The sequence below is a fragment of the Carassius gibelio genome, chromosome A24, assembly GCF_023724105.1.
Source record: "Carassius gibelio isolate Cgi1373 ecotype wild population from Czech Republic chromosome A24, carGib1.2-hapl.c, whole genome shotgun sequence".
Lineage (NCBI taxonomy): Eukaryota > Metazoa > Chordata > Actinopteri > Cypriniformes > Cyprinidae > Carassius > Carassius gibelio.
The window spans coordinates 23928757-23949947 of NC_068394.1; the positions used below are offsets into that span (position 1 = coordinate 23928757).

Below are 21191 nucleotides of genomic sequence, written 5' to 3' on the forward strand. Positions count from 1 at the left end.
TTCTTTCTGAATGATGTGAAAATCATCTTGTTTACTCACTCACAGAAAACAATATATTGATTTAAATTTTCTAAAACACTTTTTGTTGGTAAAAGTCATATGCGAGTAGGCGTCAACTACCATGAATATCATTGTGATTTACACCTGAGAAGACAAAGGCCTGCATAATGAGCTGCATAATGAGCCTCTCATTCAACTGTGCCACTCTGAGGGCAAATTTTTTGGCATCCTTTCTCTAGTCACACAATCCTTCAGAAATCCTTTTAACAATCTTATTTTCTACCAAATAAACCCCATTTATTATCATTATTATCATTATTATTATTATTATTAATGTTGAAAAGAGCTGATAATATTTTTCAGGTTTTTTTAGGGGGAATAAATCGAAAGAACTGCATTGTTTTTACAGTTGTTAGAGTTATCTCTATTTGTCACATTTATATTATTTACATCAAGCTTTTGAATGGTATAGTATTGTATATTGTTATTGAAACTTCATAATGTTTCACTTGATTATACATTTAGTCAGGAATTATAGTTTGGAAAAAGTATTTGGAAAAAGTCTAACTAGTAAAATGTTTACACGTTATGTGAACACTAGTACAAATAAATAAAAAGAGACTTACTCATGTTTATGATCTCTGCTGAATAAAGCGCTTCATTCTTTTTTCTGAGGAAATCCATTTCTCAAATCCTCAACCACATCACATCTTTTTGGGGTGAATTATGTCTTATTCCTCTCATTGCGAAGCAAACAGTAAAATAAAATAAAAACTTGAAGAATAGTCTCGCTGCTTTTTCTTCTGTGTGGGCGTATTCAAGCCGCGCGCTTCAGTTTGAATCTGAATAGCGCGTTCAGCGCGGGGGCGTGGTCACATTAGATATAATGAGCGGAGATATGAAAAATAGACATCGCGTTGTTTTCATATGGATTACTTTATCTCAGAATATTTGTTTTCGGCAGCACTTGTTTATTTTAAAAGTAGACATTCCAGGCTTTCTATAGATATCTCTCTCATGTCTCTTCTTTGAGTATTCACGGAGTTACAGTTCATTTTAATGAAATGTTTGTACATGACGATCAGCGGAGATAAAGACTGTAGACAGCGCACCTTGTTTGTTATCTTTATTTTATAAGTGCACAAAGGTTTTTTGTTATTATGTCTGTATCCAAAAAAAACTAGACCCTTTACAGATTCGATAGATGTATTGCTCTTATCTGTACGATTAAAACTGAGAGTGTAATTTAAGTTCTTTTCAGGGTTATCAGGTGAAAATGACTCAAAACGCATATATGCGTTAATCGACTCGAAAGGGTTAACACCTCTGTTTTTTTCAGAATTTATCAGTAAGAAATTACTCGTCATCCAGTTTTTTTATATCGACTATGCATCCCATTAGTTTTTCAAATTGGTGTGTTTCACTGGGCCGGGAATACATATAGAGCTGAGTATCATCAGCATAACAGTGAAAGCTAACACCATGTTTCCTGATGATATCTCCCAAGGGTAACATATAACGTGTGAAGAGTAGCGGCCCTAGTACTGAGCCTTGAGGTACTCCATACTGCACTTGTGATCGATATGATACATCTTCATTCACTGCTACAAATTAATGACGGTCATATAAGTGCGATTTAAACCATGCTAATGCACTTCCATTGATGCCAACAAAGTGTTCTAGTCTATGAAAAAGAATGTTGTGGTCAATTGTGTAAAACGCAGCACTAAGACCCAATAGAACTAATAGAGAGATACAACAATGATCAGATGATAAGAGCAGGTCATTTGTAACTCTAAGGAGAGCCGTCCCAGTATTATGATACTGTCTAAATCCTGACTGGAAATCCTCACAGTATACCATTTTTCTCTAAGAAGGAACATAATTGTGAGGATACTACCTTTTCTAGTATCTTGGACAGTATCTTTACTGTCTATCAACCATATTTGATAATGCTCAAAAATATTACAAGTTATAGACACTGAAGTGCCTTGAATTTTTTTTTTACCACACTTAAATATTTTTTTTATTTGATATAAAAACACAATAAATGAGTCCTGGAGCAATCTAGAATCAAATCTCAAATCTGAATTAGATATCATGAAAAATGAGACTCCTGCAAATATTTTTATTAGACTATGCCTACATCCCCCAACCCCCAAATACAAAAAATATATATTTACCAACAGTATTGAAAGCTTCTACAAACAATTTAGTCATTAAACATACCACTGCATAGTTTTTTTTCCATTATAAAACACTAGACAGAAACTTAGACATCATATAAGTGATTTAATTGAGCACTAGAAAAATACAAGAATATTTGAGTAAGAAAAATAAGAATAACAAGAAAAAAAAAAAAGATTTAACTTTTTTTTGCCAGTTACAGAAAATCCTGAGATTGCTAGAAATGCAGCATTTACGATGAATTACAATGCAAATAAGTGCTGATGTGCTGATGGCCACTTACAGATGGTAATAACACAAATGCGCCATAAAGTAAATAATCCACTCTCTCTAATTATAAAGACGCGTTCACTTTGATAGCCGTGATCATACAGTGATAACGAGCTGATTTGGGCTGATTTGCACTCAAACAGATGGTAATCATGCAGATACATTCACATTCAAAATAAAACACACTCGCACATATATAAAAATTGTTGAAAAATAAAAGAAACAAAGAAAAGGGCAATCGCTATAAGTTTCGCCTCTATCAGCTGACAGGTGCGTCAGAGCGCCTCACAAGCCCTCAGGAGGGAGCGCCAAAATTAAAATATACTATCTTTCGCCTATCTTTCATTCATTATTTTTTTCCGGTGGATCATCTCATTCTGTTTGTGACACTGTACGCTGCAAAACCATGCCGTTTTTTACTACCAAGACGCTGTTTCTTAGCGTGAGTTATTCCATAATGGACACAAACAGTTCTGTCACTGAAGAACTGAAATGTAAACAAAGGAATTATGATCCATATTACACCGTTATTGCTTCGTTGGACCAAACGTGCTCCATGATATGTCGTTCAGTGGACCCTTACCTTCCTAACTAAACCGGGATTTACAGCTGTGGATGTGTTTATGACTCGTTATTATGACGGGTCTGGTATGTACAGCGTTTCCATTGCTCATGTTTTTATGTGTACTGCTTACACTAGGGCTGCATGATGTGTTGTTTAAGCATCGATATCGCGATGTACAAATCCACGATAGTCACATCGCAAGATGTGCGATTTAGGCTGTCGTAGTTGATCCGTTATTCATTAACTGTATGGGCCAAAGAGCAGGCGCGCGCACGAGAGAGAGAGAGAGAGCGCGAGCGCGTGGTCGGCGACACACTAGATGCGTGGCGCAAGCGTCTCAGCTGCGTTGCGTGTCCGTTTTTAATTCGGCTCCCATGTTAACAGGTTAGAGCTTGTAGACTGCCTGCATGAGACGCGCGGAAAACACATGCATGCTAGAAATAGAGCCGACGCCTATTTATATTGCACCTGTCACCGGCCTGAGAGAGAGAGCGCGCGCGCAAAGCGAGCCCCGGCCGCAAGCTCAATGTCTTCAAACAACACGAGCGCTGTCTTGCTCTCTCTCCCTCGCGCATATTAATCAATTGACACAATGGTGTCGATGTTTAAATCATTTAAAATGAGAATGTAAGTTTGCTCACCCCATTTTTGTCTGTAAGAATATTTTTTTATTTCATATCGCAATATATATCGCAGAAAAATAAAATATCGCAATGTAAATTTTTCCCAATATCGTGCAGCCCTAGCTTACACCAATGTAGCAAATACAGTCTTTATAAGCTTTCCATTGAAAAACAGCTGTCGTCGTTGCTTGAGGCTTAGATCTTTATAATGATACATAGTTTGTCAAGATTAAATTTGTCCCGTTTCATTTAATCTATTTGTAAACACTGACACGTGCAAGTTTAGGGGTGTTGAGGACGCCCGTGTCGGGGTGCTGGCTAACAGGTTAAACTTCCTTAAGGGTAAAGGAGCAGCTATATTTAAAATTCTAGAAAAGAGAGAGTCCATATTTTCTGTTACATCATCAAGTTGTTCTGAAGTTCTTGATATTCTAAGGAATTCGGATACATCAGGAAGATAAATTAAAAAGCAGTCTTTTGTGGAAGAAGTGATGGTTCTACCATATTTGTTACAAGAAGTAGAATTTACAATTTTGGCTATATGAAGTTTGCACAAAACTAAATAATGATCTGAGATATCATCACTTAGCTGCATAATTTTAACACTAGATTTAATACTGTCACATGGAATTGATGTTGATAGAGTATGATTTCGACAATGAGTAGGTCCTGAACCGTGTTGTCTAACCCCAATAGAGTTCAGAATGTCTATAAATGCTTATCCCAGTGCATCTTTTTCATTATCAATTCGGCTCCCGATAAGTAAATTTCAAAACGTGGGATAGTCTAAACTACAGTTTACTCATCAAAAATTAAAAGAAAGACCTTTACACAAAGGCACTTACTGCATGCTATTGTTATTAAACAGTCATTACATAATAGGATATATATATATATATATATCCTATTATGTAATGACTGTTTAATAACAATAGCATGCAGTAAGTGCCTTTGTGTAAAGGTCTTTCTTTTAATTTTTGATGAGTAAACTGTAGTTTAGACTATCCCACGTTTTGAAATTTACTCACTGTAAATTTTCTAATGATTTTTAAAGATGTTACAATGTTATATTATAATGTTATTGTTGTTTTACTTCGTCCTTTCATCTCCGTTTACAAACTAACAGTTTACAATTACACTCAGTTCGCAATCTGTCCCTCTGCGCCACCAGGCGGTAGTTTTAGCACTGATTTTAGAGAGCAACGGTATTACCCATTCTGGTTGTCCACCTACTGTATAAGCAATCAAACAGATTTAGATCTACCTATATTATATTTATAGCGTTGTGTAGCAGATAAAGCCTTGCTTTATGTATGTCCCCAGCTGTTTTACTCCTGTTTACACAGTTTCCCATTAAAACCAGTCCTACTTTCTTACATTCTGTTATAGGGCAGTCACTTTTAGTTCAAAAATCGTTTGCACAATCGATCAGACCAACCAAAAAAAGTTTTGAAAATGAAAATAGGTAATCGATTTTAACCAAATATGTACACTATTAATTTTAAACTAATGAAACAATTAAAAAATATATATGTAACAAAACTCACAAACAAGCAGAAAAAGAAAATAAATAATTCAGAGAGTGCGGTATGCCTTGCAAAAGCTAGACAGAAAATACCAGCAATTTTACACGCATAGAAGACCCAGTGACGTCGAAAGCGACCTCTTATGTTGCGTTCATCCCAAACGCGAATACAGCATCTGCCGCAAATGATTTCAATGTTAAGTCAATGTAAAGACGCGTTTACGTGCGTCTGGAGGTCTCGCGGCGCAGTAGACGCAAATTCGCCTTATTCGCGCAAATTCTGAGTTATGAAAAGGACCATTGCAAGCTGACAGCGACCGGCTTCTGTGGTGGAGAATTGGCAGTGATACCCCCACCTTGCGCAGCTCTACCTGAGTGTCCCTGGGACATCAGTGCGGTCGGAGCGCGTCTTCTCAACAGCTGGACATATAGTGAATAAAAAACGCTCTGCTCTGGACCCCGAAAATGTTGATCGACTTGTTTTCATGTCCAATAAATTTGTAATGGCCCTAGCCTTTTGCGCAGTTATGCCTGCGTAGTGCTGCCTATCCTAAGTGTCGGTTACTTTCAATAAAAAAAAAACACACATGGCCTGTTCTCAAGTCCATTTAAAGTTTCATTTTTTTGAACAGTTGTTTGAAATGGATTGAATCATTATTTAAAATAATCTTGGAGATTTTTTAATTGCCTAAATCATAAAGGCAGCCGGGTTGAAGCCTGCAGTGATGTTTTTCTTTTGTTATGGCAGCCGTCCCCTCTGCATATATATTTTTTCGAGAATGTTGCACTCCTGTTGCTGTTATTCTGCATGAAACTTCATGCCAATAAATAAGAAATATTGCTGACTTGTGCGTTTCCAGCGCTCTCTTTACGTTTGTCCTTTATTTGACATTGAAAAAGGAAAGTCTTTTTTTCGACATGGAAAATCGATTTTACAATCGATTCAATGAACACTTATGTCTTAAAAATCGAAAATGATTTTTTTCACAAAAGTGACAGCCCTATTCTGTTATGAATTTATTTTTTTGTGCTTGTTAGTGTCAAAGGTGTTTTGATATAATTGTGAGTGATTGTTTTAAGAGATTGTTTTAAAGATTGTTTTATTTTCCTTTTTTTATTTTTTATATATTGTCACACAGATGCTTATTTTGTATTTGCTAACTCTATATTGTGTTATTTCTATTTTTACAGGAGTTTTTTGAGCATGCAAAGAATCTGTGGGATGATGAGGGAGTGAAGGCCTGTTTCGAGCGCTCAAACGAGTATCAGCTCATTGACTGTGCACAGTAGTGAGTATCTGTTTTGATATGTGTCAGCTTTACTCCCACAGTAGTGCTATCATCTCCCACAGCGTGTCTCCTGATCATCTATCATATTTGCTGAGTGAAAGTTTCTTGTCTGAGAGTTGCTACAGAACCCGTGTGCAGTGTAAGGGAAACAGGTCAATTTAGCTGAAAGGGAATCATTTAAAATTTAAAAGGGAATTTGAACAGAATCACTTTTTCACGACTGATCACTGAGACGCTCTGCGATTCACTAAACGAGCCGTTTAACATCAAATCTGCGCTGGATATTAATATCCAAATGTAATAATAAAAACTCCATAATCACCGGGAAGGAGGCGGGAACCGGCGGACAAACCAAATGAAACTTTAATATTTAAAAATAAACACAGAACAGCGCATCAGCCCCTCACGGACGACTGTTGCTTGAAAATAAAAAGCAAAACATAAACTAAAAGCCAGGCCTGGTCCTCTCTCTTCCTTCACTATCGTTGCTCCAGTTTTATATCCTTCCATCTCCTACGTGGGACTCAAGACCGGCGGTGGGTCGCAGGTGACGCTGATTTCCCAATCATTCCGCCGGCCTCACTCCTTGTTCCCACTTCCCTCGGCCCCGCCCTACTCGCCACATACCCCCATCGCCCCTCGCTTCCAAACCCCCCCCCCCCCCCCCCCCCCCCCCCACCGCTCACGGGCACCTTCGGGAAACTGGGGGTAGGACAGATGAGGCGAGAGAAAAGGAAATGGAAGGAGGAGCGACAAAGGGGAGAGAGGAAGAAAAAAAAAATTCCGGTTCCCAGACGCACTGCTGCTCGGCCCTCCACCAACTGGGTGATTTCCTCTGCGGTGCCTGGTGGTGGCACTGGACGGCCCTCGGTGGACGGCACGACACTCCTCCGCCGCCCAGTGGACGGCGACGGCTCCTCCGGTTTTGGGCAGCCGGCAGGAGTCCCCCGTTCCCTGCTCCTCCCCATTCAGGCAGACGGCAGCAGGCTCCTGCTCTCTGGCGAATGGCGCCGACTCCTCCGCTCCCTCACGGACGGCAACCGCCCCTCCACATCGCGGGCGGCCAGCAGCGAGCTCGCCCATCCCCCGCAACTCGCTCCAGCCCACACTCCTCGCCAGCTCGATGGCACCGCGGATTCACCACAGCGGCGAGGGATCTTCAGCAGCACGTCCCTCGTTTTCCCGGGCTTCAAAACCACTGTAATAATAAAACCTTCGTATTCATCTGGAATGAGGAGACGGGAACCGGCGCACAATCAAACAGAAACTTTAATAATCACAAAATAAACACAAAACAGGGCACCAGCCCCTCAAGGACGACTAGTGCGCTCAAATAAAAAGCAAAACACAACTAAAAGCCCAGGCCTGGTCCTCTCTCGTCCTTCACTATCGTCGCTCCAGTTTTATATCCTTCCATCTCCTACGTGGGACTTGAGACCGGCGGTGGGTCGCAGGTGTCGCTGATTTCCCAATCATTCCACCGGCCTCACTCCTTGTTCCCACATCCCTCGGCCCCGCCGCACTCGCCACACCAAACTATAGGGAAAACACTATCAATTAGCACAGTAACAAGATCAGCAGTTTAAGACATTAACTTGTAAGCACAAAACACAAGACACTTCTCTTTTCAATATGAATAAGGCTTTATTAGATATATTAGACATATAAACTAATCTAACACATGAACGCACGCACTCACACATTCACACAAGTTGCAGGAAGAATGAAAGTTAGGCAAAGAATGAGTTTAAGAGAATGGAAATGTGGAATCCCAAGTTTACAGCAATACGTTAAATTGCATAGACATGAACAACCATCAATCACTTAATTAGCCCTCGCATTGAGTTCACAGTCTGGAGATAAAGTTACTTGCGTTTCATGTGAAAAGGGAGTCCCCTTTGTTGTCGTTGAAAGTGGTTTCCCGATGTCGCTGATTGGCTGACAGCTAAGTAGTTGCTGAAGTGACGTCTTGGGAAGCCCGTGGTTGGGCTGACGATGCAGAGTTGTGTGGCTGGTTAAAGTTGAACGGGCAGTTGAGGTCAGACACATCATTATAAAACTTAACTCAGAACACAAAACTCTCAAACGGAAAAGAAAAGTAGTTTGACGAGACTAGGTGGTAGGGTTGCCACTTGTCCCTTAAAATACAGAATTGTCCCGTATTTGAGAATAAAAATTTCCGTCCCGTATTTTCGTATCTCATGCAGATCATCCCACCGGCATTCTGTGAAGACTCGTCCTATTCTGCCCCTGATTGGGTAATACTCGCTGCCATTGGTGGATTGATTGGTTTGTTTCAGGTTCACAGCCAGTCAGAGGAGGGCGGGTCTCTTGACAGAGCGTCGATTTGAATGAATGGCGGAGGCCGCTCCAGATACCACACAAACAACCCCCCACCCCCCCACCCCCCCGCGTCCAGCGCTGAAACTAAAGCGGAGGCAAAAGTACTGACGAGACTGGGAGGAATCGTGTCAGCGGAAATGAGTATCAAGCACAATTTGTCGACAAGTGTTTTCTGTTTCGCACGGTGGCTTGTCAGCGACAGCATGCCTCGGGAGAACAACATTCATACACTTTACAATAAGGTTGATTTATTAAACATAAGTGTATTAACTAAGATGAACTAACAATGAGTGAGAAATACATTTTTTACAGTATTTATTCATCTTTGTTAATATTAGTTAATATAAATAAAGGTGTTCATTGTTTGTTCATGTTAGTTCAGTGCATTAACTAATATTAACAAGATTTTAATAAAGTATTATTAAATGTGGAAATTAACATGAACAAAGATTAACAATTGCTGTATAAGTGCAGTTCATTATTAGTTAATATTAATTAATGTATTAGAATTAGAATTGTGTGTTTTACATGAATTTAGAAAATGTTTGTAAATCGGTTATTTATTATGTGGTTTCACTGTTTGGATGGTGTTACTGTTTGCAAACAATGACAAATATTTTATCCAAAATCTGTGTTCGCGCCACCTTATACAATTACTAAAGTTCATTAGCAATTAATACAGAATGTTTTAAGTTGTGATTTACCACAAAACATAAACTAAACAACAGGCGTCCCTTATTTCTCTGTATTGAAGGTGGCAACCCTACTAGCTGGTGGTTCTTCTCATCGTGGCAAAGTAGCAGCAGGGGTGCAGGCCTCAAAGAACAGCTAACAGTAATGACTAAAAGCTAAAGCTAGGAAGCAAAGCTATAAGCTAAAAGCATACTAAAAGCTGGAATGACTGATAGCAAAAGCAAAGCTAAAACTAAAATTAGACATGACTGATAGCAAAAGATTAACAAAAGCTAAAAGCTAAAAGCAAGATTTTATGGTGTCCTAAGTATTTAAACTGGCCTGTTGGCCACACCTCGAATGTTGTCTTGACCAATCAGATATTGTCTTGGCTCGGGGGTATCATAAATCATATGTTATCTTATCAAGCACATTTTCTGAATTTTCCCACTCTTGCAGGGTCTAATTTTGGACATGATTCCTATAAAAAGAATATGATACATTTGACAAATAACTGATGGTCATGACTGTTTCAAGCAAGCAGATTCAAGCACATACATATGAAACATGAATATGTATCCTTAAGCTATCCAATAGTTATTAAAAGACATACACAATACGTGATTATAAACATGATAGCCAAATGTGTGGGTTACATATAAATGAATATGGAGTGAAGCGATGGACTGATATTCATTTATAAGTCTTTTTGAGTTCGTTTTCATCCATATATACATGTTGAAAATACAGTTTTCTTTGCCATTATCTGACAAAGATTTCTGTGGAGACCAGAGGTTAAAAGGCCCTCCTTAGGAATTTCAGTCTGGTTCTGCTAGGTGGGGGAAGTAAAAGGATCTTGTGTAGTACTCTCATGGGTTTACACGTGATGTCTGGCCTATCAATTATTGCCCCAAAATAGACAATCTCTTCTCTGAATTGAAATTGTCAATGATTGTTCTAGTGGTGTTAATGCTGAAAGCTGTTCTGTGAAAGAGTTGGTTGGTTGGTTAACTTGTTTCTGACTTGTGGAACTACCTCCGGTTGCCTTCCTGAGGAATTTGGCTCATGTTTCAACCACAGCCCTGATCAACTCTTTAATTTGTCTGGTTCGAGTCAGATACGCTACAGCAGCACAACCTATTGGATAATGCAGTTGATCTGTTTACTTTTGTGACCCACTGATGCAGTCTAAACTTTCTCTTCATCTCACTTTTTGTGCATTTGGATTCCTATTAGGGGTGTAACGGTTCACAAAATTCACGGTTCGGTTCGATACGATACACTGATGTCACGGTTCGGTTCGGTACGTTTTAGATACAGCAAAATGTAAAAACATCTAAACTTTTCAGAATGCCGCAAGAGCACCACGGGTCATGTGACAAGAACTAACCAATCAGCTTCATCCTTGTAAAAACGTTAAAAGCTCAGCCAAGATGAAGGAACAGCTGATCATAGTTGTATATGTATTGCCATTTAGAAAAAAATTTAGTAGCAGAGCTACTGCAAGCGATTTTTAGAGCTGCAAATCGATTTATCCTTTGCTGAAATTTCCGCGTCTCATGGAGAGAGCACATCATTGTTGCTTAGCAAAGACAGACGCCTCATGAGCGCTTCTGCCCGAACGCTTTGGAAAGGAGGAGAAAGCGGCGAGACTAGCGTTTTCCACGCGTTTTTAGGCACGATTTGTGAACGGCCCCTAAGGCGCTTGCTCACTCAGCACGCGCTGGTGGCTCGTTGCAAAATGTCTAATGCATTTAACAGACCAGAAATAGAAGATCCAATAACCAACAGGTCTGGTGTTTGGGTGCACTTTGGATTCCCTGTAAGCTATAATGGTGTACCGGTGTCTAAATGCTGCGGGGATAGTTTGTTGCATGTATGTTTCTCCTTTTTTTCGTCTTTTCCCAGATACTGACACAATAAGGTGATGTCGGCGTAAATGAGTTGACATGTTTCAAGTATTCCCGCTGGTGTTTTTTTTTTTGTATTCCCGCTGGTGTAACAGATGCGACATACCGTTGTTTTTTTATCCACCACTCTCTTGCCATCACCATTATAGCTTAAAGGGAATCCAAAGTGCACCCAAACACCATACCTGTTGGTTATTGGAGGATCTTTTATTTCTGGTCTGTTAAACGCATTGGCCATTTTGCAACGAGCCTTCAGCACATACTGAGTGAGCGAGCGCCTGACTGAGTATCCTAACATAAACATATAACAATAAGTTGGTGTTTTTTTTCTTCTTCGGGAGTGTCAGGGGCGTTGCCTGTAACGTCGTTTGGGTTATTGGGCTACCTTGTTGAATGCATATCATTATATTTCTCTTTTTTTTTTTTCACATATAATTAATTAGTCCAACGAACCGTTCGGTACATAATGCGTACCGCGTACCGAACCGAAAGCCTCGTAACGAACGGTTCAATACAAATACGCATATCGTTACACCCCTAATTCCTATGCAGGTCTTTACTTAGTATAATAGACTGTATGACTGTATGAGGAAGGAATGCTCTAAGAAATAGTTTATGCATATGTTATTGACTTGATGTTTCTAAAATTTCTCTCTAGACCAGGGCTCTCCAACTCTGCAGGAATGTAGCTCTCCAGGTGCAGGGTTGGAGAGCCCTGGCTCGATAGCACCACCAATACACTTTCAACGGAGTGCGCCTTGAGCTATGTTTCACGTACATGTACAAAAATCGGTACACAGATGTAATACACCAATACCTACAAAAAAGTATGAAAAAAGCCATGAAAAAAGAAGTTGCTGAAACTCTGAAAATCTTCCCCAAACTTCACATGTTAGATAAGACTTCTGCCCTTAACAGATCTACATGCCAATATTCAGTTATAGTCATAGCGCCACCTGCTGGCAACATTAAGTGACATGTTTTAAGCTGCGACAAACTACTCCTAGAAATTTTTTGACATTAATGTATTTTTTGTGGTCAGTCTTATCTAAAGGCCTGTGCAATGTTAAATTGTGGAGATCTTGAGTTTTTGTTAAAGGGTGTGTCCATGGCACCATGACAACATTTGATGGCTCGCCACAGCAAGAGAAGTTGTTGTAACTCAGGCATAAAATGTTCGATCTTCCCCAAACTTCACATGTTCGATAGGAGTCCTGGTCTGAGCACATCTGAAGGCCAATATTCCATTATAATGAGAGCGCCACCTGCTGGCAACAGGAAGATTGGCACATGTACAGAATAAACTTTGATATATTCCACTTATATTTATGAGTTTAAATGCATATTTCTCACCATTCACCTATTTACTTAAAACCACTCGCTGCCGGTGAGCCCGGGTGCGAGGGCCCATTCATCGCTGCTTGCAGCTTTAATTATTATTTATAGTTTATATACTATTTACGTATAGCACTTTGGTCCATTTTTATAGTTATTGGAGTTAAGTTGAGAGGTTGGCTCACTTGATAGTGGATGCCATCACCTTGGCATACCAGATACAGGATGAGCTGTGCTCCTTAGGAGTGAGGCACTCTCTAGCAGACATTTGCAGAGCTGCAGGTGCTGAGCACAATATCCTTCTCTACAGATGTGTTCCCCAGTTGGCAAACTCTGAAGATGAGCATAATCCAGCAGCCCCAGTTGTCAAACTCAGTGGAGGAGTCCAATTCCAGTCCCAGTACTTGTGTCTGCATGGCCATTCTGTAAGCCCCTGTAATAAGCTGGGTGGCTAATATGTAGTGATTTCCTTACTGATAATTCCATATGTGTATTATTTGATAATACGGTTCCCTGATGGTAAACCGTCGTCTTTCCCTTGACAGGGCCTTTCTTTGTAAGGCAAGGCAAGGCAAGGCAAGTTTATTTATATAGCACATTTCGTACACAATGGTAATTCAAAGTGCTTTACATAAAATAAAGTAAAATGATCATGAAGAAAAATAATAACAAAAATAAAACAATCAATTTTAAAACTTTAAAATGATTAAAACATTTAAAAACAGTTAGAAAATGATTTTACATAAGAAAAAAAAACAGTGAAAATATAGTGCAATCTGTTTGGACATTGCACAGTGCTCATTCAATAAATGCACAGCTAAAAAGATGGGTTTTGAGTCTAGATTTAAATGTGACTAGTGTTTTAGCACGTCTGATCTCTTCTGGAAGCGGATTCCAACTGCGGGCAGCATAGTAACTAAAGGCGGACTCCCCTTGTTTTGTTTGAATCCTTGGTATTTCTAACTGACTTGATCCTAGTGATCTGAGTGCTCTGTTAGGTTTATATTCAGTGAACATATCTGCAATATATTTCGGTCCTAGGTCATTTAGTGACTTATATACGAGTAAAAGTACTTTAAAATCAATCCTAAATGTAACAGGAAGCCAGTGTAAAGACCTGAGCACTGGTCTCAGATTTTCTGGTTCTTGTCAGAATCCTGGCAGCAGTGTACTGGATGAGCTGCAGCTGTCTAATGGTCTTTTTGGGAAGGCCGGTGAGGAGCCCATTACAATAGTCCACCCTGCTGGTGATAAAGGCATGAACAAGTTTCTCCAAGTTTTAGTTACTCCATTTAGTTACTGCTTTGACCTGACTACTGAAACTAAGGTCTGTCTCCAGAATCAAACCAAGATTCCTGACTTGATTTTTAGTTGTTTGATCCCTAGAGTCAAGGTATGCATTCACCTCGAACACTTCATCTTGTTTCCAAATGCAATGACTTCAGTTTTTTCCCTATTTAACTGAAGATAGTTCTGGCACATCCAACTATTAATTCCATCAATGCAATTAGGGAATCAATGGGGCTGTAGTCATTTGGAGATAAGGCTAGGTAAATCTGGGTATCATCAGCATAGCTGTGATAGGCAATTTGGTTCTTTCTCATTATTTGACTTAGTAGAAGCATATACAGGCTAAACAAGAGCGGTGCAAGAATTGAGCCTTGTGGGACTCCGCATGTCATGGACGTCCACTTAGACTCTCCTAGACTCACATAATAGCCTCTCCCTTCTAAGTATGATCTGAACCATTTGAGTACCATCCCAGAAAGCCCGACCCAGTTTTCCAGTCTCTCTAGTAGTATGTTATGATCGACAGTGTCAAACGCAGCACTGAGATCTAGCAATACCAGCACCGATATTTTGCCAGAGTCACAATTTAAGAGAATATCATTTATTATCTTAATGAGTGCTGTCTCTGTGCTGTGATGCGGTCGGAAACCAGATTGAAAATTGTCCAGGTATCCATTTGAGTTTAAGTATTTGTTCAGCTGATTTAAAAACTACCTTTTCTATAATTTTGCCTATAAAAGAAAGATTAGATATTGGTCTAAAATTGCTCAAAATTGTGTTATCAAGATTGTTCTTTTTCAAGAGGGGCTTAACAACTGCAGTTTTTAGGGAGTTTGGAAATGTCCCAGAAAGAAGTGAGGCATTCACCACTTCTAAGACATCTGCTTCTAAGCAGTTAAGCACACTTTTGAAAAAAAGATGTGGGAAGTGTGTCAAGACAACAGGTTGAGGATTTTAGTTGCTGCACTGTATCTTCCAGAATTTTGCTATCAATTATTTTAAAAATAGACATAATATATTTTTGATATTGTGGCATAATCTGTCTGACCTCTGCATTACTTGAGGATGTGCTAATCACCTTCCTGATATTGATGACCTTCTCAGAAAAGAAAGAAGCAAACTCATTGCATTTGCTGTCTGAGAGCATTTCACTGGGAATCTGACTTGGGGGGTTTGTCAGTCTCTCAACAGTGGCAAAAAGAGTACGAGTGTTATTTAAGTTACTGTTTATAAGGTTTGAGAATAAATTCTGTCTAGCTGTGGCTAGTTTCACATTAAAAGCATGAAGGCTATCTTTATAGATGCTATAGTGAATTTCAAGTTTCGTCTTTGTAGTCCTGCCCAATCAGCTAGTCCATGTGTGTGTTCTCAACATCTGGTTATCGAGATCTCTGGTTATCTGTGCTTCTCTTCATATTTGTTCTTCTGTTCACTTTTTGAAACCGAGTTTCCGAAATAGTCCTCTCCATGTATTTAAATATATATATATTAGGGATGGGTCACGATTAGTTGATTTTCGATTAGTCGATTTAATGACCGATTATCGATTAGGCTGTGCGATTATTTTGAGTTACATCGAGTGATTCGTTCGCGAACCGGATATCACTAAACTATAGTGTTTTAAACTCGCTCACAACAGACACGGAAGAGAAGACAATGCTGAATAAAATGGTAGTTTTTGCTATTTTTGGACCAAAATGTATTTTCAATGCTTCCAAAAATTCTAACTGACCCTCTGATGTCACATGGACTACTTTAAAGATGTTTTATTACCTTTCTAGGTCTTACGGGTTTGGAATTACATGAGGGTGATTCATTAAAGACATTTTTTTTTCATTTTTGGGTGAACTATCCCTTTAATATTTGCAGCACGAAAATAAAAACGAATACATATTTGAGTGCATGTTGAAAAAAAAAAAAAAACAACAACAATTTAATTCAGTTGAGGGTCTAGTGAAATAAATTCGAGTTTAAAAAATCATCAGTAAGTCTTTTGCTGTTTTTCGATTTAAATGTGAAGAACGACAGGTGCCACATATTTTTTCTTTTTTTTAATATTTGTTTTGGAGTAGTATACAGGTATACATTTTACTTCATGCAATGTAAGATGATTTCATTGTCGTAATTTTGATTTAATTCCTAAAATATTATGAAGCTATTCTTTTTTTCTTTTATTTTTTGAGAAAGATAAACTGACAAAAATGCTCAGCTCATGGTCTTGCGCTGGCCGCTTTGTAGGCTATTTAAAAGACAAACAAACTTGAATTTAACAAACATAAAATGAAAAACATAAAATTTCTGAATTAAATTCATCAAGAATCGAAACGAAATATGACCACTTTACCATTAAAAACCAAAACTAAACTCTTATAATGGCTGCAGCAGCAGCTGAGTAATGAGGACAGCGACATGGGCTCATGTCGGACTCGGGCAGAGGAATATCTTATTATCCCCGTGCCTGGCAGTGTTAGGCTCTATATTTGTACCCTCGTTTCAATTAAAAGCTCCCCCTCGGTTTGGCGGGCCCATATACTGTAAGTACTACCTACTTTTTTCATTGGAGGTAGCAAAATCTGACAGGGTAGCAGAGATGGACAGAACACCAGCCCGGAGCGTGAAGTGCAGTCTGAGCAAAGGCCAGCCGGGGAAGGGAGACAACGCCAATAACTGTAGAACTGTGGACATGCTAATAAAAAAATTTAAAAAAATGAAATAAATTATTGTTATAAATACAGACATTAAAATTTATGTTCATATTAGTGCTGTCATTCAAGCTGTTCAAAATATGTTTTAGCACGTACTGCGTTTTATGATATTCTGTTTTAGCACATAGCCTAAAATGTTTTTAAACATAATATTCATGTCTGAATTGATCAGTTCTAATCTTAATTAATCTGTAAACTCTTTTTTGAAAATGCTATGAATGTTAATGCTCATTTTAAAAATAAAAATGCCCTAGTCTTACAGCCTTGTGAGTAGGCTAGTTGATAATAGACGCACTGTTATGTTAATAAGTTCAGTCATTCGGTTATGTTATATTAATATGTTTCAGTAATCATAAAACCATCAATTGGCTTGGGTTAGGATAGACCTTTCTCTAATGAATGAAACAGTTTGTTATCATGCAGATTGAAAGCCTGAATAGTCTCTCTCCCTTCTCTCTCTTTTTAAGGGTGTGTGTTTATGCATGCGTGGGTATGTGGGTGCATGCGCGGGAGGGGGGTGATTATTAACTACTAATCGAATAATACCCACCAATTATCGATTATTAATTTTTAGAGCTGCAACTAACGATTATTTTTTCTGTCGACTAATCTAACGATTATTTTTCGATTAGTCGACTACTCTAACGGTTATTTTTATTAAAATAAATTATTAATCTAGGGTTCTTTTTTTTAATCCTTTAGATAACTTTACAAAATTTTTTTCAAAAAATACTTAAATGTGGTTTAAGTTTTTACAGTATACAAAAATAAAGAAGCAAAGAAAATTATTTTACAATGGTAAATATGAGTTAATGATAGCGTTTATAGTTTAACCACAGTAGCCACAAATTTACAGTTCTCTGAGATGTCATGAAATGTTCTTCACAAACCAAATGTAGTCAGGGTTCTGCTATGGTTTATTTTCATAATGGGTAAACACAGGTCACAAGTTAACACGATCACATTTCCTAGATTGAGAGGCTGCACGATGTGCCGCCCAAAGTCCTGTCTTGAATCCAGAGATATGATTCAATTCAATTCAATTCTAGTTTATTTGTATAGCGCTTTTTACAATACAAATCATTACAAAGCAACTTTACAGAAAATTATGTTTCTACAATATTTAGTAATAGCTTATAGGTGGTGACTGTCAGTTTGTGCACGTATGACAGGATTTGTAGAAAAATTAACAAGACGTAGTCAGCCAGATGATGAACATTATTCATATTATTAATAATTAATATATGATGCAGTCACACTTGTAGCAATATTTGTTAGTTCTGTTGTTGATTCAGGATTAGCATCATCTGAGGTCCTCTGAGGGTCAGCATCATCTCTTCTCAGGTGTTCTGGATCCAGACTGGAGCTTGTGTAAATCCTAGTTACCACGGGATGTAAATCCTGTGGCAAGACATAGAAACAAACAGAGACATCATTAGCATCGCCGCTGTTCCAACAAAGTAAAATTTATTAGTTTAACCCAAGCTAAAGAATAAGAATGCACATTTTGATCAAATACAACTATACTCACAATTTAAGATACATTATTCAAATGCTTGGCGAAAGAGATGCGTTTTTAACCTAGATTTAAACAGAGAGAGTTTATCTTAACCCCAAACATTATCAGGAAGGCTATTCCAGAGTTTGGGAGCCAAATGTGAAAAAGCTCTACGTCCTTTAGTGGACTTTGCTATCCTAGGAACTACCAAAAGTCCAGCGTTTTGTGACCTTAGGGAGCGTGATGGATTGTAGCGTGGTAGAAGGCTAGTTAGGTATGCCGGAGCTAAACCATTTAGGGCTTTATAGGCAAGTAATGATAATTTGTAACCGATGCGGAACTTAATAGGTAGCCAGTGCAGAGACTGTAAAATTGGGGTAATATGATCATATTTTCTTGACCTGGTAAGGACTCTAGCTGCTGCATTTTGGATTACCTGTAGCTTGTTTATTGAAGAAGCAGGACAACCACCTAGAAGTGCATTACAATAGTCCAGTCTAGAGGTCATGAATGCATGAACTAGCTTTTCTGCATCAGAAACAAACAACATGTTTCGTAGCTTGGCAATGTTTCTAAGATGGAAGAATGCAGTTTTTGTAACATGGGAAATATGATTTTCAAAAGAGAAGTTGCTGTCTAATATAACACCCAGATTTTTGACTGTAGAGGAGGTAACAGTATATCCGTCTAGTTGCAGATTGTAATCTACAAGATTCTGTGTAGTGTTTTTTTGTTCCAATAATTTATATCTCTGTCTTATCCAAATTTAATTGGAGAAAATTATTGGTCATCTAATCTTTTAAATTTTTAACACGCTCTGTTAGCTTAGATAATTTAGAGGTTTCATCTGGTCTCGTTGAGATATATAGCTGAGTATCATCAGCATAACAGTGGAAGCTAATTCCGTATTTTCTATTAATATTACCAAGGGGCAACATGTATATTGAAAATAGAAGGGGACCTAGGACGGATCCTTGTGGCACTCCATATTTTACTGATGATAAATGAGATGACTCCCCATTTAAGTAAACGAAATGGTAGCGATCGGACAGGTAGGATCTAAACCATCTTAGAGCCTGCCCTTGAATACCTGTATAGTTTTGTAATCGATCTATGAGTATGTCATGATCTATGGTGTCGAACGCAGCACTAAGTTCAAGTAAGACTAGAAATGAGATGCAGCCTTGATCTGACACAAGAAGCAGGTGATTTGTAATTTTAACAAGTGCAGTTTCTGTGCTATGGTGGGGCCTGAAACCTGATTTTAAATTCAAATTTTAAATTCTTCGTACAGTTCATTTTTGTTCAGGAAGGTGCTCAATTGGTGCTCAAAGTTTTAGACATAAATGGAATATTTGAAATAGGCCTATAATTTGCCAGTTCACTAGGATGTAGTTTTGGTTTCTTAATAAGAGGCTTAATTACCACCAGCTTGAAAGGTTTTGGGACGTGACCTAAAGATGATAAGTTTATTTAGCTCGTCCTCTCCTATATTTGTAAAGCACTGCAGTTTATCTTTGGGTGCGATGGATGAATCTAAAGTATTAGATGCTGTAGAATCTACATTCGCTATTGTATTTCTAATGTTATCTATTTTATCAGTGAAGAAATTCATAAAGTCATTACTATTTAACATTGGTGGAATATTTGAATCAGTTGGCGCCTGGTAATTTGTTAATTCAGCCACTGTGCTAAATAAAAACCTTGGATTGTTTTGGTTATTTTCTATGAGTTTGTGGATATGCTCTGCCCTAGAAGTTTTTAGAGCCTGTCTATAGCTGGACATACTGTTTTTCCATGCAATTCTAAAAACTTCCAAGTTAGTTTTTCTCCATTTGCATTCAAGACTACGAGTTACTTTCTTGAGAGAGTGAGTATTACTGTTATACCATGGCACAGTACGTTTTTCTCTAACCTTTTTAAATTTGATGGGGGCAACCGCTTCTAATGTATTAGAGAAAATAGTGCCCATGTTGTCAGTCATTTAGTCTAATTCATGTGTATTTTTGGGTACAAATAGCAGTTGAGATAGATCAGGCAGGTTATTTGTGAATCTGTCTTTGGAGACTGGAACAATAGTTCTGGCCAGACGGTAACACTGAGACATATAGTTAATATCAGTGATATGCAGCATGCACAATACAAGGAAATGGTCTGTAACATCATCACATTGAGGTACGATATCTATAGCAGTAAGATCGATTCCATGCTATATAATTAAATCTAGTGTATAATTAAAACGATGAGTGGGCCTGGTGACATTTTGCTTGACTCCAAAAGAGTTTATTAGGTCAGTAAACGCAAGTCCTAATGCATCATTTGTATTATCAACGTGAATATTAAAATTTCCCATGATTAGCGCCTTATCAACTGTAACCAGAAGGTCTGAGAGGAAATCAGCTAATTATTTTAGGAATTCTGCGCCAATATGTCTTCCTATTGTTTTTGTGATAGAATGCAACTTTCTCCATTCCAAGGAGCAGAAGCCGCCATTAGGCGAGATATAAAGTGTCGATGATGTCGATGCGTCGTTGCAGCACTATTACTTTTGCTTGAAATCCACATCCCTAATATATATATATATATATATATATATATATATATATATATATATATATATATATATATATACATATATACATTAAATGTGTGTGTGTGTGTATATATGTATATATATACAGTACAGACCAAAAATTAATTAAATTCAAGCGCTACCTAACCCTCAAAGAGTTTTCTTTATTTTCATGACTATGAAAATTGTAGAGTCACACTGAAGGCATCAAGGGCTATTTGACCAAGAAGGAGAGTGATGGGGTGCTGCGCCAGATGACCTGGCCTCCACAGTCACCGGACCTGAACCCAATCGAGATGGTTTAGGGGTGAGCTGGACCGCAGACTAAAGGCAAAAGGGCCAACAAGTGCTAAGCATCTGTCGGGGAACTCCTTCAAGACTGTTGGAAGACCATTTCAGGTGACTAC

General features: G+C 38.3%; 1 protein-coding gene across 2 annotated transcripts in view; it reads left to right on the plus strand.

The window, feature by feature from the left end:
* Positions 1–21191, plus strand: part of LOC127946379 (guanine nucleotide-binding protein G(olf) subunit alpha) — a 312100-nt gene that overhangs the window by 66195 nt on the left and 224714 nt on the right. The window contains exon 5 of one of the 2 annotated variants that reach the window (XM_052542918.1): positions 6362–6459. In XM_052542918.1, coding sequence (XP_052398878.1) covers positions 6362–6459 — 98 coding nt within the window. Of the gene's footprint in view, positions 1–6361; positions 6460–20983; positions 21184–21191 lie in introns of those variants that run through there. The other variant, XM_052542919.1, reaches the window with a different exon arrangement.